We start from the raw sequence: 17,370 nt of genomic DNA on the forward strand, positions 1-17,370 counted from the left end.
AGAAGCCAATCTGAAAAGGCCACATAATGCATGATTCCAACTCTATGTCATTCTGGAACAGGCAAAAATATGAAAACCATAACAAATTCAGTGGTTGCTAGGAGTTGGGGGAATTGAAAAACAAATAGGCAGAGCACAGATGAATTTCAGGGCAATGGAACTATTCTGTATGATACTATAATGGAGGATACAAGTCACTATATATTGTCAAAACCTATAGAGTATAAACCAAGAGAGAAACCTAGTGTAAACTATGGACTTTGGATGATAATGGTGAATCAAAGTAGGTTCACCAAAAGTACCACTCTGGTGAGGGATATTGAGGGAGGCTGCGCATGTGTGGGGGCAGGAGGTATATGGGAATTCTCTGGGCTTTCAAGTCTATTTTGCTGTAAACCTAACACTGCTCTAAAAAAATAAAGTCCTTTTTTCAGAAAGACAAAGAAAAACAAGAAATATCTTGAATCAATAAACTACCTACCACCTTAAGGACTAAAGAAAAAGCAAAATAAACCCAAAGCAAGCAAAAGGAATGAAATAATAAAGATTAGAGCAGAGACAAATGAAATAGAGAATAGAAAATCAAAAGCATCGATGACGCCCTGGCTGGTGTGGCTCAGCTGGTTGAGCATCAGCCTGTGAACTGAAAGGTCACTGGTTCAATTCTTGATCAGGGCACATGCCTGGGTTGTGGACAGTTACCTAGTTGCAGGCGTTCGAGAGACAACCAGTCAATGCTTCTCTCCCTCTCTTTCTCCCTTCCTCCTCTCTCTCTAAAAATAAAATAAAATTTATTTTTAAATCAATGAAAACAAAAGCTGGTTCCTTGAAAATTGACAAAATTTTAACTAAACTGACAAAGGAAAAAAGAGAAGACTCAAGTTACTAAATCAGAAATGAAAGAGGGAATATTACTATCAATCTTAGGTAAATAAAAGGATTATAAAAGAATACTATCAACAATTGTATGCCAACAAATTAAGATAACCGATTGAAATAAACAAAGTCCTCGAAACACACAAACTACCAAATCTGACTCAAGAAGAAATGGAAAATATAAGTAGACCTAGAACTAGTAAGAAGATTGAACTAATAATCAATACAGTCTATTAATATATAGTATTACATTGACATTATCTAACCATAAAAAAGGAATGAAGTACTGCCACATTATGCAACATGGATAAACCTTAAAAACATTATACTTAGTGAAAGAAGCCAAACACAAAGGCCACCTATTATATGATCACATTTATATAAAATGTCCAGAATAGGCAAATCCAGAGACAGAGGTATAGTAGTGTTTGTAATGGATAGGGAGAGGGGAAAATGAGGAGTGATGAGGAGTAACCACTAATGGGTATGGGTGTTTTTTAGGAGAGATGAAAATGTTATAGAATTAGACAGTGGCAATAGTTACACAACCTTGTGAATATACCAAAACCCACTGATTTGTAACTTTAAAATAGCAAAGTTAATGCTATGTGAATTATATTCTCAATGAAAAGGGAGGGAGGGAGTCAGTCAAGGTGGTTATAGTAATATTAGACAATGTAGATTTCAAAATAAAAGATATTACTAGGGTTAAAGAAGGTAATTTCATAATGACTAAGGAATCAATCAATCAGGGGAATATAAAAATTCTAAATGTTTATTCACCTACACATTGTTGACCGGTCATGAATAAACTCCGTGTTTTCAAGTACGATAAACCGCTATACAGTTTATCATACCAAAGAAAGTTATTAAAAGTTATATAGAAAATATGTACAAAGTTTCATTTCAATAATTATGTATAAATAAAGTATACTGCAGTTTATTTAGATTGCTTCATTTTCCTATTCAGTTATGAAAAAACAGCCAGTGATATGGAATAGCTTTTGTATAAAATTGCCAATCAACAATTAGCAGAGCCTCAGAATACATGAAGGAAAACATGACATAACTGCAAGAGGACTAGAGACAAATCCATAATTATTTTTAAAAATCTCAATACCCCTCCCTCAATAGTTGATAGAACTTGATAAATACTAAGCAAGGATATTATAAACTTGAACAAGAACCTGAACTGATGGGCATTTATAGAACTCTATACCCAACAACAGCAGAATACATATTCTTATCCAGTGTACACTAAATATCTACCAAGACAGATCATATTCTGAGCCATTAAACAAGTCTGAATAAAGTCAAATAATTAAAGTCACACAAAGTACATTCTCTTTGTATATTCATACAAAGTAGAATTAAATTAGAAATCAATAATGTCAAGATCTCAAGAAAACCCCCAAATATGTGGGAATTATCATAAACAACCCAGTTCTAAATAACCTATGAATCAAAGAAGATATTAAAAGGGACATGAGTTTTAAAATTAATAAAAATGAAAATACAACATGTCAAAATGTGTGACCAGAAAATCCATGGTCGTTTGGGGATTGGGAATCAGAGGAGAGGGACTATAAAGGGACATGAGAAAATTTCAGGGGTGATGGGTATATTCACTATCTTGATTTGATTGTATACTTTAGATATGTATGTCAATTATATATACCTCAATAAAGCTATTAAGATGTAGTGTGTCTGGTATTTAACCATCAGTGTCAAACAAATACACACACTAATCACTGTATATTGAGAGATTATCTCTGAAAACATATATCAGAAAATGATAAAAAGTGCTGTCCTTCATAAAAGGGAATTAGGGGACTATGAAAAAGCAGTAGGAGAGAAACTGACCAATTACAGATACCTATTAGACTGTTTGAATAATTTACGGCGTGTGATTTTTTTCATAAAAAATATAATAAAATATCAAAACTTGTTTTAAAATGCCTTTTGAATAAATTATGAAGGTGAAGAGTCACAACAAATATTTTCCTCAGTAGAAGATAGACCTTGAGAGCAGAAACCACTCTTCCAGGCCGAACCAGCACCTGAGGAAGAGGTTCCTAGCCGGGGGTTCCCAAAAGCATTCATGCAGGTCAGTGGAGAGTATCAAAGGAGATCAAGGGCAGACACACAATAAAACCCTAAGAACATCCTAATATATGACACCTGTTTTAGAAGCAAAATTATTCAATGATTGCTCCCATTTGATAAGAACTTAGTATGTTCCATAGATAGTGCTAACTAAACCCTTTAGGAGTATAATCTCACAGGCCTCCAGATGAGATAAATATTTTATTATTATACCCAAGTAGCATGAGAAAACCCAGGCACAGAAGAATAAAGTAACTACTCAACTACACAACTCTTAAGCAATGGAGTAGGGAGTTGAACCAAAGTCCTTCTGACTCCAAATATTCCGTGCTATCATCTTTTGGATTTTTTTTCATGATACCTACAGAAGGACATAATCTTAGTAGTGAATGGGCCAAGAATGAGTGTTCAAAGCCTACTAGTAGGTAATGATGTCTTCTAAAACTCCAAGTGCTGTCAAACCTGAAGGCAAAGAATGAAGATCCATGAGGGAAGTCTTCAGGTAAAATATGAGAATAAAGTGAGCAGATAAACAGGTGAGTAAATGTCATCAAACCAAAATGTTCAAAAGAGCTAAAGCAGTTTTTCCCAAGTAAATGGTTCTCTCCACCCTCTTCTCCCCTTCAGTCTCTTATCTCCTACGGTCCAGAAGAGAAAACCAGAAAGGTTAACAGTGTCCACAGCAGAAACTGGGTTGGGAAACACTTAACACAGACACTAAACAAAATCCCAGAAACACTAACCAAGGCAAAAATGATATAAATGTAGAGACAGAGGGACCACTTTAGTTTAGGTAAATTTAATGATTATAAAGGCTGCTCATGTAGCAACAAAGAGATGCATTTCCCATTTGACATAAAGTTGCTTCACCACTTGTGGCTTGTCTTCAAAGCTTCATTACCTCTTTCATTAGTGACCAGTCCTATGTCCCTTCCCGTTGGGAAGGACTGCCCACATCAACGCTGACGCCATCACTCCGGTGAGCAATGTGCTGAGGAATCCTTAAGAGTGGTCCTGCAGAGAACATGTCCTCTAAGTGTCTGAGAGCTGGCGGAGGTAATCTGAAAGAGAACCAGTCAGGAGAAGGCAAGGTAACCAAGACTGCACCACAGGGATATAATGTGGAGCCTCCAGAGGAGAGGCCACCAAAAGGGATCTGATGGAGATGACAGGACAGCAGAGACTGCATGGTTCCTGTATGCCCCCAATCCTGGAAGGAAAAGACATCTGATGCAATAGTAATGCATATAATTTTAAAAGTTCCAAATCAGTCAGTCCCAAACAGCGACTTCTTCCTTTCTCTTGGAAGATGGCTCCTCCCCAGCACCAATCATACAGGTTCAGGTGTGAGCTGCCCATCACGGACCCTGCACTCCTAATCCCAGCTGTAATCCAGGCTGGACTTGTCAAATATTTCCTTAGGATATTTATGGCCAAAATTTTGTGAGAAAGATTCTCTTTCCTCCCTACTTGAAAGCTAAAAGCATGTGACCCCAAAGGTAACAGTGGCCTCATCTCTTACCATGAGAACAAGTCAGTCCATTAGTAAATATTTATTGAGTGCTTATTATGTTCTAGGAATAGTCCCAGGTGCTAGAGATATGAAGATGAAGAAAAGAGATATTTTCCCTGACCTCAAAGGAGTTTTCAGGAAAAAAACAGACAATAAATATATAAAGAAGCAAACAAGAAAGATTTCATACACTGAAAAGTGCTATGAAGATAAAATGGGCTAATGTGGTCAACAGTGACAAGAGCAAGGCGGAAGGAAGCTGCTCTGGCACTACAGTAGCCAGAGCAGGCCTCTCACGGAGGTGACATTTGAAGAACCTCAAGGTTTTAAAGGCAACCAAAAGCCCTGGCTGCTGTGGCTCAGTGGATTGAGTGTCGGCCTGCGAGCCAAGTGTCGCTGGTTCGATTCCCAGTCAGGGCACATGACTAGGTTGCACATCAGGTCCCCGTTTGGGGGTGCGAGTGAAAGGCAACCACACAGTGATGTTTCTCTCCCTCTCTTTCTCCTGTCCCCTCTCTCTACAAATAAAATAAATAAATTAGTAAAAAAGAAAAAAGAAGGCAGCCAGGCAAAGATCAAGAGACTCAAGAGACTCCCAAGCAACATGGCAGGTACAAAGTCCCTGACACTAAACAGGTTTGAGGAACAAAAAGAAGGCTACCAAGGCTAGAGGAGAGGGAATAAGAAGAGTGGAGGAAACGAGAGGTTGCAAAGGTAGCTGGGACAATTCACATCAGGCCTTGGACACCTTACATTTCATGCTGGCTCAAATGAGAAGCTTTTAGAGGGCTTCCGCAGAGGAGTAAGTAATGTGATTTATAAAGCTCACACAGCCTATTCTAGGACAGATAGACTAGAGGAGGGCAAGAATGGAAGCAGGAAATATGAAGCCTTTGGAATTCTCCTGCATGGCTGGTAGGAGTGTAAAATGGTACAATCACTTCAGCTATTTCCATCATGCAAACCCTATGACCCAGCAATTCCAAGCCATATACCCAACAGAAATGAGTATGTATGTGGACTAAAACACGTGTACAGGAACACTCATAGCAATTCTATTTATAATAGCTCCAAACTGGAAACAACCAAAATGGCCAACAACAGTACAATACATAAATAAGTTGCATATATATATATATATATATATATATATATATATATATATATATTCATATAACATGGATAAGTACAGGAGTGGGCAAAAGTAGGTTTACAGTTGTGAATATGTGAAACACAGAGTTAATAAAGCTATCGTAATAATAATAACCTGCGTGTCTTTTTCCATACAAACAACTGTAAACCTACTTTGGTTAACCCCATATAATTATAGATGACCTGCACAATGTTAAGTCTGAGGGAAAGAAAACAGGCACCAAAAATATATACTGTGTGATTCAATTGTATAACAATAAAAAACAAGCAAAACTGCCCTGGTTGGTGTGGCTCAATAGATTGAGTGACAGCCTGTGGACCAAAAAAGTTTGATTCCCAGTCAGGGCACATACCTGGGTTGCAGGCCAGGTCCCCAGTTGGGGGTGTGCAAGAGGCAGCCAATCAATGTTTCTCTTGCACATCAATGTTTCTCTCCCTCTCTTTCTCCTTCCCTCCCCCCTCTCTAAAAATAAATAAATAAAATCTTTAAAAATATATCTTATGGACATTAAGGAGATGACACTATGTTTATATTACATACATGTTAATAAAGAAGGCTTAAAAAAAAAGGGTAAAACTAAACTATGGTACTAGAAATCGGGATTCAGGCCAACTGGCAGAAACATAAGGGGGATAGCTGGGGTTCTGAAAATATATTATTTCTTGATCCAGGTGTTAAATTACATAGATAGGCTCACTTTATGACAATTCATCAAGTAGTACAATTATAATAGGAGCAATTTTCTACATTTATGTTATACTTCAATAAAATATGATCGTTCAATTTTAAAGTATAGAAGCAGAAGACCACTGAAGAGGATACTGCAGTCTCCCAGCCAAGAAGTGACGGTGGCTTGGAGATTAAAAAAAAAAAAAAGGTCAGGTTCCAAAATATATTCCATAAGAAGAGCTGAAACAGATGGACCGTGGATGGGAGTGTGGAAAGCAAGTATCTAGGATGACGCCTAAGTTTTTGTTTTGAGCAACTGAGCGGTGCCATTTACTGAGATGGGGACAAAAACTGCAGGAAAGTGGGAAGAATTCATTCTATTTTGTCCACATTAACTTTAAGATGCAAGGCAGAAAGGAGATAAATGCAGAACTGTTAAGAAGATGGGGAGGGATGGAGGAGAAGGCACAAGGAGAGCACTGACAGAAGATGCGGATGCTTCCTGTGCCGTGCCACGCAGGCAGACACATGCATGGGTAGAGATGGGAGTGAGCTGGGGGCAATAATGATGAGACAATGAGGTTGCGGCAGGCTGTATCTGTTTTCTCTATAAAATAGAAGGCACACATCAGCTGAGACTTGGGTTTGGATAGGTAAATGAGGATTTAAGAAGAGTAGGAAAGTCAATTTACTAGGAAAATAGCATAGGATCAGGATTTCAGAGCCATGTTCAGTGCTCATTTGAGTTTTGTGGTCATGAATTTCAACTGAGTACAGTCAATTTATGTAGAAGAGACTGTTACTTATCCCCCAACAGTTCTCCTCCTCTTCCCCAGAAACAAAACTCCCAATTTTTAACTGGACACATGGTCATTCAGAACGAAAACCACATTTCTCAGATTTTTTGAAGATGGTGTGGTGTGTTACTATGGCAGAAAAAGTGTGTGGAACTTCTGCAGTATCCTGAAAGAAGGAGGGCATGCCCTTCCCCTTTCTTCTTCCTGCTACTGAGAGCACAGACAGGTAGCTGGAGGAGCCATCTTGGACCATGAGGCAACCTTGAGGATGGAGGCCACACACACAGAGGAAAAAAACAGATGGAGCCTGGACCCTTAATGATCATACAGCCATCACAATCACCAGTCCTGGACCTCCCATATCTAGATTTTTATGAGAAAGAGAACTCTTTACCTTATTTAAGCCACTATATTTTGAGTTTTCAATCACCATCATCTGACCTAATTTATAAAATAGATTAGCTTGGTGCTTTTCCCCAGCAATGTTCAGCTGACAGGGTGCAGATACAAAGGAAGCAGAGAACTACTTTAACCAGGGTTGGGGTTTAGCCAACTAGGCACCAAAGAAGAAAGGGAGACAAGAAAGTGAAATTTATAAGGGAGTGGTTCTAGCGCAGCCCAGAGACTTTAAGTGAAGGCAAACAGAGAAACAGCCAACAGATCCCCGGTTCCACAGCTCCTCCTTCATTTTGATCCTCCCACTAGATCTTACTTGTGGGGCTTATGACACTTGGGAATAAAAGAGAGTACTAAATAACACAGCATAACTTTCTACCTTTCTCAGCAAATGGAATTTTTCCATTTTAGAAAAGAATATCATAGTAACACTACAACCCAACCCATCAACCTCATTCCTTTTTTCAAGTAACCCTTAGCTACAGTATAAAGAAAGTAGGAGGTCTGGGAAGGCAACTAAAAATCAAAGAAACAAACATTCAGAAGAGAGAGGAATAAGAAAATAAGACTAAAAAAAAAAAAAAAAAAAAAGAACAGTGGAGAAGCCTATTGCCTAGTAAAAATTGTTCTACTTAGGAAATTCCTAGGCAATGTTTTGTAAGACAACCCCAGTCAGGACAAAGACAGAAGGGAGTGGGATCATAAAGTCACCAACTAGCAAACTGATTGTGTTATAAGTTTTTGTCAGATGGACAGAACAGAAAAGTTCTAAGTATTGGTAAAAATTCCCAGGCTAATCCAATAAAGTTATGTGCCAGGCGTCGGGGGGTGAGCCTCCCTCAGCGGCAAGCCATGGACTATGGCTCCCATGATTCAAGACGGAGGTGACAGTAAGAGCAAGTACAGAAAGCAGAGAGGAGAGTAAGGCACTAAGAAATAGGTAAGAGAACAAAACACTGGTCAACTTAAGCAGAAAAAGAAATACCCCCTCTCTCTTTTGCAGATGCTCCAGAGCTCAGTGCTGGAGAAGCAGCTTTGCTCCTGCCTGCCTCATCAGTGTGTGTCCTGCCAGCATCTAGTTCTGGGGCAAAGTGGACATGAGAACCAAAAGGGAAAGAAGATGGCAATAGCAGACCTGTGATAGTGCAAGAAGGAAAGGAGGAAAGAAGAAAGTAGAGGCAGGAGGGAAGAAAGGATGAGTATCCCCAGTGAAAGGGGAAAAAGAAAGGGAAATCCCACAGTCATTTAGCTAGATCTGCTAGTCCAGGGAAGGGATCCAGGAAACTGGACCACATGTAGGTTAAGGATGCCTGGAGCATCAGCCTTAAAGGGCATGCTAACCTGACAGAAAAACTATCAGAAAGCCTGACCAATACAATGATTAAAAATGTGGGCACTGAACCTAGGCTGCCTCAGTTCAAACCCCTATTTTACCACTTGCTAATTGTGTGACTCTGGGCAAGTTATTGAAATTGCTGGTGCTTCAGAGAACTATCAGCTCACTAAAAAGCACTTGTATTTCCTGGCCTTTCTGCAGCAGGAAACTATATGCTACTATGTACTCCAACCTCACCAAACTCCCACAAAGAACACTTCCAGGGTAGGGGAGAACAAAAACAAGAAGGCATTAGTTAAAAACAGTCTAAAATTCAATTCAAGGTGCCCTTCCATTATTCAGGTTGAGAAGAGATTTTTATTCTATTAAAGAATTTCTCTGGGAAAAATATTTGTTCCCCCAAATTATCTAACCCAACACCCCATTTCACAGAGCAAGCCCAAAGCCCAAAAGGACATCTTACCTTCACCAGCACATAGTCTCCAGGCTGAGCTCTGACCCTGAGCCCTGAGTTAGTGGCATCCTCCATCTCTACATCAGGGAATATCACCTTAAGGTTTCCATCATTCCGGCCACACAAGTCAGTGGCAGAGCGTTTACTGAGCTGCAGAAAGAACAGAAAAGGCTTTATGAACCTATCACAGTCATTAGTTCTTGGAAGGCAGAAATTATGCCTTCTCTGTCTCAGATCCCCAAGGTTCTTACTTGCAGAGCATTCCTTAACCAAGGAATCTCTGAAGAAGACTCTTTACCACTGCTCTACCAGCAAGGGCAGTACATGGCACACAATGGAAATTCAATGAAGTTTTGCTAACTCTACATTAGTGAATGACTCAATCAATGAGTCTTTGATTACAAAATTCCCTTCAGCAGGAATGGACCTCCAACAGTCCTGAAATCAAGGACTGCTCTTGGCAAACCAACTTTCCCTTTACCCAGTTTCACAGTAATAACTCAGGAATGTTCTGGGGTTGTTTGCCCTGGGTTACTTGCCCCTAATGAGTAGGCAGGCTTGAAATCAGAGTTTCCATCACAACATGCAGAAGACAAGGTCAGGAGAATAATAAAAGCAGAATAGCCCTGGCTGGTGTGGCTCAATGAATTGAGTGCGGGCCTGCAAACTGAAGGATTATTGGTTCGATTCCCAGTCAGGGAACATGCCTGGGTTGCGGGTCAGGTCCACAGCCGGGGGCGTGATGTATCTCTCACACAATGTGTCTATCCCTCTTTCTCCCTCCCTTAGCCTCACTTTAAAAAATAAAATCTCTTAAAAAATAAATTTTTAAAAAGCAGAATGCAATTAACTTCTAGAATATACACAAGTCTTTCTCATACAGCCATGATGAAGGGGCAAGAACTAAATTTATCCTCCAGCCTTAAATAACCAGGAAACTGGACAAAAGGTATGAAATAACTATTTTCAGATATTGGACAATAGACATTGTGTAAGACTGTGATCCCCAAGAGAAGAGAGACAAATGAGATGAGCTCTCCAATCACCCCTGTGTTTTGCCAGAAGGCACATGTCAGACAAAGTATGCAAAGCAGGGAGGAAAATCTCAAGGCAGAGCGTGGTGTGAATCTCGATGGATTGAGGGATCAAAGTACAGGGAGCCTGCATAACTAGAAATTGTGGAACTAGTTCTAGAGAGGAAGGAGATAAGCAGAACAAGAGCAATAAAAATGTGCAAAAGGATTCCTTGGGTCTTTGCTAAATACTACTAGTACATGTTTCTCTGTAGAGGGAAACTTCATGAAGTCAGGCAGAGAGAACGTAACCAGGAAGTGTCAGCTTATCAGCTCCCAGAGCTCACAGCTCACATAGGGCCAGGAATCAAATAGTCCTCATTGATTCCTTGGGATAGGCAGTACTGACTCCAGAAGAGCCACAAAGTAGTAATGAGGCTAAACTATCCCTACAACAAAAAAGCTTTTCTGACTTCTAGTCAAAATGGCAGCATAGGTAAACACAGCTCATCTCCTAGCACAACCACATCAAAATAGCAAGTAAACTATAGAACCATCATCATTCAGAACCAACAGAAATGGAGCTGAATAGAAGTCCTACAACTACAGAATTAAAGAACAAACTACATCATAACTGGTAGGAGGGGCAGAGACACAGAACAGGCTGGACCCATACCCACATGGGAGGGGTATCTCAGGAGCAAAGGATCCTAGCCCCATAAACAGGCCCTCCAGCCCAGGGCTACAGTGCCAGGAAGGTAAGTCTCCATAACTTCCAGCTGTACAAGCCAGTGGGGACTGAGGCTTTGAAAGACAGAAACTACTGGAATTCCCGGAAGTTCCTCTTAAAGGACCTATACACAGACTTACCCAGACTCACTCACTCTGAGCGCTAGCACAGGGGCAGCAGACTGAAAGGCACCAGAGACATACGGAGAGGAAATGAATTGTCTGGCATCAGGGCAAGAGCTGGGGGTAACTTTTCTCCCAGAGAGAAGTGCTGACAGAGGCCATTATTCATTTTCTGAGCACCACCGCCCTCAACAGAGCCACAGAGACAGCAGGCAGGCTCCATATCTGAAACTCTACCAACCTGGTTCACCCTGTTTGCACCACCCTGGTGATTCCATGAGGCCCTGCCCCATTCAAACTGTTTCCAGTGGCTTTTCCATACAAATGACTTTGTCTTGGCTCATGCTTCAGATTTTCCTAAATTCTCTCAAAAAGCAGCATATGGCTTCAGCAAGCCCCATACTTCTCACTAAGTTGCTCCAGCCCTGGCACTAGCAGCAGACAGCCTTGGTTCACAGCTTGGTCTCACCTGGGCACCTACAAGCCCAGCACAAGTAGCAGATATCTGCAGATCACTTTGTAGCATATGCTGTGTGACCTTGGACAGAACAAAGGCAGTGACTAACTTTGAATGTGCCAAGAGCAATAAAGGCTCAACTACAATAGAAGCATGTACACAGTGGGTGCACCTCAAGTACTCTGCTTGGGTAATAGCAGGGGCTGTGCCACTGGGCCCTACAGGACACCTACATTAGGCCACTCTACCACACTTGGGAGACATAGCAGCTCTACCTAATACATAGAAACGCACACAGGGAGGCTGCCAAAATGAGAAGACAAAGAAACATGGCCCAAATGAAAGAACAGAACAAAACTCCAGAAAAAGAACTAAGCGAAATGGAGACAAGCAAGCTACTAGATACAGAGTTCAAAACGCTGGTGATAAAGATGCTCAATGAACTTAGGGGAAGAGCAGATGAACTCTGAGAGAACTTCAACAGCAAAAAAAAAAAAGAACAAATAAACCATTAAAAAGCAGTTAGAAATGAAGAACAATTTACAGGGAATCAATAGTAGATAGGATAAAGCCAAGAATCAAATCAGCAATTTGAAATATGAGGAAGCAAAAAACAACCAATCAGAACAGTAAGAAGATAAACAGGATCCAAAAAAATGAGGATAGTGTAAGGCGCCTCTGGGATAACTTCAAGCATACCAATATTCGCATCATGGGGGAGCTGGAAAGAAAAGAGAAAGAGCAAGAAATTGAACACCTATTTGAAAAAATAATGAAAGAAAACTTCCCTAACTGGGTGAAAGAAATAGACATACAAGTCCAGGAAGCAGAGAGAGTCCCAAACAAAATGAGCTCAAAGATGCTCACCCCAAGACACATCATAATTAAAATGCCAAAAGTTAAAGACAGAGAATCTTAAAAGCAGCAAGAGAAAAGCAGTTAGTTACCTACAAGAGAGATCCCCTAAGACTGTCAGATGATTTCTCAAAAACAACTTTGCAGGCCAGAAGGAAGTGACAAGAAATATTCAACCCTAGCTGGTGTGGCTCAGTGGATTGAGCACCGGCCTGTGAACCAGTGTCGCTGGTTCGATTCCCAGTCAGGGCACATGACTAGGTTGAACGCCAGGTCCCCAGTTGGGGGCGCGTGAGAGGCAACCACACATTGATGTTTCTCTCCCTCTCTTTCTCTCTCCTTTCCCCTCTCTCTAAAAATAAATAAATAAAATCTTTAAAATAAGAAAAAAGAATATCAGTTAAAAAAAAAAAGAAATATTCAAATTGATGAAAAGCAAGGACCTACAACCAAGATTACCCAGCAAAGCTGTCATTTAGAATCAAAAGACAGATAAAGAGCTTCCCAGACAAGAAAAAACTAAAGAAGTGCATCACCACCAAACCAGCATTATTTGAAATGTTAAAGGGCCTTCTTTAAGAAGAAGAAAATCAAAAATATTAACAATAAAATGGCAACAAATACATATCTATCAACAACTGAATCTAAAAACAAACAAACAAGTAAAACAGAAACAGAATCATAGATATAGAAAATATTTTGATGGTTGCCAGATTAGGAGTGGTTGGCGATAAAGATGAAGGGATTAAGAAGTATAAATATGTAGTTACAGAATAGTCATGGGGATACAAAGTACAGCATAAGGAATAGAGTCACCAAAGAACATTATGTATGACCCATGGACATGGACAACAGGGGAAGGATTGCCTGAAAGAGTTGGGGGTGAGGCTGGGTGGAGGAGGGAAAAGGGGGAAAAATTGGGACAACTGCAATTGCATAATCAATAAAACAAAATTTAAAAAAGAAAGGATTATTAATTATCCATTGAATTGCCCTCATATCCTTGTCAAAAGTCAGTTGGTCATAAATTATACACTTTAAATTTTTAAAATGGTGAATTTTATGTTATGTGAACTTTGTGTTAATAAAATTATCCATTTAACATGAAAAACTTTTCTAATGAAGCTTAAAAACAAGCCTTGAAACAAGCTGTAACATCACTGCCTAGCAGATCAAAGCACAATCCAGACACTCAGAAATAAACACTGCAATGTCCAACATCTGATCAAAAATGTCCAGAAGCAGAAAAATGTGACCCATAATCACGACAAAAACCAGTCAATTAAAAAATAATCAGTCAGGCCCTGGCTGCTGTGGCTGAGTGGATTGAGCATTGGCCTGCGAATCAAGTGTTGCTGGTTCAATTCCCAGCCAGGGCACATGCCTGGGTTGCTGGCCAGGTCCCCAGTTGGGGGCGCATGAGAGGCAACCACACATTGATGCTTCCTTCTCTTTCTCCCTCCCTTCCCCTCACTCTGAAAATAAATAACTACAATCTAAAAAATAATAATAAAATGATACTTGAGAAAAAAATACTTAAAAAAAAAAATTAGTCAATAGAAACAGACCAAACAAAGTTCTGATCAAGATGGCAGAGTAGGGACCTTAAGGCACAAGGAAAAACCAGAAAGACTTGGAAAAAACAGGTGTGTACAGGCAAGGATGAATGCCAGATATGTGGCTCAGCTTCTGTGCCCTGAAGAACAGACTGAAGGTCACCCCAAATATTCCTTGGGTAAGTTCCAGCAAAGCAGAACTAAAGATCATAAGTGATCATTTGCTGCTCTTGTTATGTTTATGCAAACGAACAGGATAAATTAAAAATGGACTTAATGTAGTCCCTTTAAAGACAAGGAGGGTAACCTTAGGGAGAAAAATTATTATTCAAGGAAAATCACAATGATCAGTAGTAGAGTATAAAACAGGGCAACTAACCGTCTTAAAAGTTTCTTCTCATTTAAAATATGGTTTCACTTGAAAATTAAACCATGTCTGTGATATCATCAAAGATATTCAAGTTGCAGGCAAATAGAATTTCAACTGCCTTGCAACTAGATGTCTTCCCAATAAGACAGTCTTACAGATTTAGAGACTTGTTTGTGGGTTATGTTACATAAATTAACACGTGTTTTTTGTTTTCAAAGGACATAAGCCTATGATCGCATTACCTGAGTGATTATCTGTACAAATAAGCCTCACTTAATCCTCTCTGCAGCGCTGCCTCCTGAGACTCAACGGTTTGGCTGAACTAAATGGCTGGGTTGGGGAAGAATGGGGTGGTCTGTGGGCTTCACTTTAAAACGGGTTTCTCTTTTCTATCCTAATGGCTTGGACAGAAAAGGCCCAGAGGTCTGAGAGGGGGAAAACCTAAACTATTTACCTCAGCCCAAACTAAGTATAATGGGCAAAAGGGTTTTGGACAGGTGAGATGTGCCTAGCACACCTTCTTAAAAAGAAGCCCTTTTGTTTTTATTTTTATTTTTTTCCCTAATATGGAACATTGAAAAATTAATCCCTGCCTTTTGTCATCTAGTAGTTATGGATTGAATGATGTCTTTTAACCCTTTTCGCCAAATCTGTTGCCCCCAGAACACAACAAGGACACCAGCCTGTTAAACCAAGCACGCCGTTGACCGGAGACAGCCAACTGACCTGGAGTCTGCACGATCCTTCCCCATGTGGGAAGGCCACCCTCCCCTCCACACCCCCACTCTTATTAGGGTTTTCTGGACCCAAGGGTAGGTAGGACGACGACCATGTCCAGCTTGAAGCAGCTAGAGGAGCTTGAGACCTTCGCCCATTGTCCTTTACAAGATTACAAAGGGTCCTAATATTTGAGAGGGGGGGGATAGTTAATTTTTACGAACCAGGTGTATGGACTTGGGGGGGATTGCTGGGGGAGGGGGGTGCTGGGTGGAGGGGAGCAAGGGGGAGAAAATTGGAACTGTTGTAACAATATAATCAATAAAAAACATTAAAAAAAAAAAGATGGCAGAGTAGGTAAATGCTATGCTCGCCTCCTCCCACAACCACACCGGAATTACAGGAAATTAGCCGTGGCTCATATGGCTCAGTTGGTTAGAGTGTCATCCCATAAACTAAGAGGTCACAGGATTGATTCCCAGTCAGAGCACATGCCTAGGTTGTGGGTTCAGTCTCTGGTTGGGGCACGTAGAAGAGGCGACCCATCTATGTCACATCAGTATTTCTATCCTTCTGTCTCCCTCCCCTCTCCTCTCTCTAAAATCAATAAGTTTGCTCTTGGGTGGAGTTCCAAAGAAATGAAGCAGACATACTTTTCCCTAATGCTTTCAGGGGACAAACAGATAAATTAAGACATTCTAAGATAAAGGAAAACAAAGGGAATCTGCTGCCAGACTGGTTAAAGGAAGTTCTCTAAACAAAAAGGAAACAATAAAAAGAACCCTGGAACATCAGGAAGGGAAATAAAAACACAATGACATGATTATCTACACACAAAATCCCAAGAAAACTAACCCCCAAAATCCCTGGACCTATTAAGTGAATTCAGCAAGGTCACAGGATACAAGATAAACATACAAAACTCAATTTTTTTTCTATATGATAGCAATGAACACATGGAGATCTGAAGTTAAAAACAACACTAATTACAACAGCTCAAAAACATCCAAAATCCTTAGGCGTAAATCTAACAAGACGTGTACAGGATCTGTACAATGAAAACTACAAAAACCAATAAAAGGAATCAAAGATCTAAATAAAGGAAGATATACTGTGTTCCAAAAAACAAATAAAATATACATATATACATATGGTCTCACCCCCTCCACCAGCACCAGCTGGGTACAACCCACAGAGGTCTTGTTGGCTCTGGTTGCTTCTTCTCGGAAGACAGTGATAAGTTCCTTCAAACGTCTTAATTTTACCTCTTCCAAGACATCATCCTTCAGCCTATGATATGCCCGTGTCTTCTACAAAAAAAAAAAAAAGAGACAGAGGTCAGCAAGGACCTGCAGAATCCATCTTGAGGCACAGCAGGGGCCCATGTTCATTCCACCTGCAAGTTACAGGCATATGTATAGGAAACCCAAGCCACACCATGAGGGTTCTCTAGTTCTGAGAGCCTTCTAAGAGAAAAAGGCAGCTATGCAGTGAAGTCATAGCTTTTCCAAAAACTAAATTCTAAATTTAGCACATGAAAATCATAAGTTCTTGGGAGAAAAACTGGGACAACTGTAAAAGAACAACAATTTTTTTTTAAAGGCAAAGAAAAGAAAATCATAGACTCAGAACTGTTCTTAATATTTTTATAGAATGTCCTAAGGATAAAGGTTACATCTGTACATATACTAAGTAACTCATGTACCAGGTTACTCAGCCACAAGATGCAAAGCAGCCTAAATGTTTATCAATAGGTAACCAGTAAAACAAATTATGGTTTATTTACATAACAGACTATTACACAGCTGTTAAAAAGAATGAGATAGGCCCTGGCTGGCTAGCTCAGTTGGTTAGAGCATCGTCCTGATACACCAAGGTTGCAGGTTCAATCCCTTGATCAGAGCACATACAAGAATCAACCAATGAATGCATAAATAAGTGGATCAACAGATTGATGTTTCTGTCTCTCTCTCTCAAATCAATAAAATTTTTTTTAAAAAAGAGAATGAGATAGTTTTATATATACTGATATGATTGCTCTCCAAAATAAATCCTTAACAGAAGTAAGGAACAAATGAACCTGTATAACTTTGGTGTAGAAAGAATACATATAAATATGTTTAAAATGCATGAAATATCTCTGGAAGGTTGTAGAAGAAATTGCTAAGAGCAGCTGCCTTCAGGGAAGGAACTGAAAAACCAGGCAACCTCAGAAGAAGCAAGAACTTCTCACTATATACGATTCTGACC

At 39.9% G+C, this 17,370-nt stretch overlaps 1 protein-coding gene across 3 annotated transcripts in view; it reads right to left on the minus strand.

The window, feature by feature from the left end:
* Positions 1–3,765: 3,765 nt before the first annotated feature.
* Positions 3,766–17,370, minus strand: part of CDK5RAP1 (CDK5RAP1 mitochondrial tRNA methylthiotransferase) — a 31,343-nt gene continuing 17,738 nt past the window's right edge. For 2 of the 3 annotated variants that reach the window (XM_090286241.1, XM_090286242.1), the window contains exons 12-14: positions 16,281–16,430; positions 9,310–9,450; positions 3,766–4,043 (exon numbers count right to left, since the gene is read on the minus strand). In XM_090286241.1, the coding sequence (XP_090142367.1) occupies positions 3,954–4,043; positions 9,310–9,450; positions 16,281–16,430 (381 nt within the window). In that variant the 3' untranslated portion in view covers positions 3,766–3,953. The remainder of the gene's footprint in view (positions 4,044–9,309; positions 9,451–16,280; positions 16,431–17,370) is intronic. The other variant, XM_090286243.1, reaches the window with a different exon arrangement.

The sequence above is a fragment of the Furipterus horrens genome, unplaced genomic scaffold (genome assembly GCF_987537825.1).
Source record: "Furipterus horrens unplaced genomic scaffold, mFurHor1.1.pri manual_scaffold_8, whole genome shotgun sequence".
Classification (NCBI taxonomy): Eukaryota; Metazoa; Chordata; class Mammalia; order Chiroptera; family Furipteridae; genus Furipterus; species Furipterus horrens.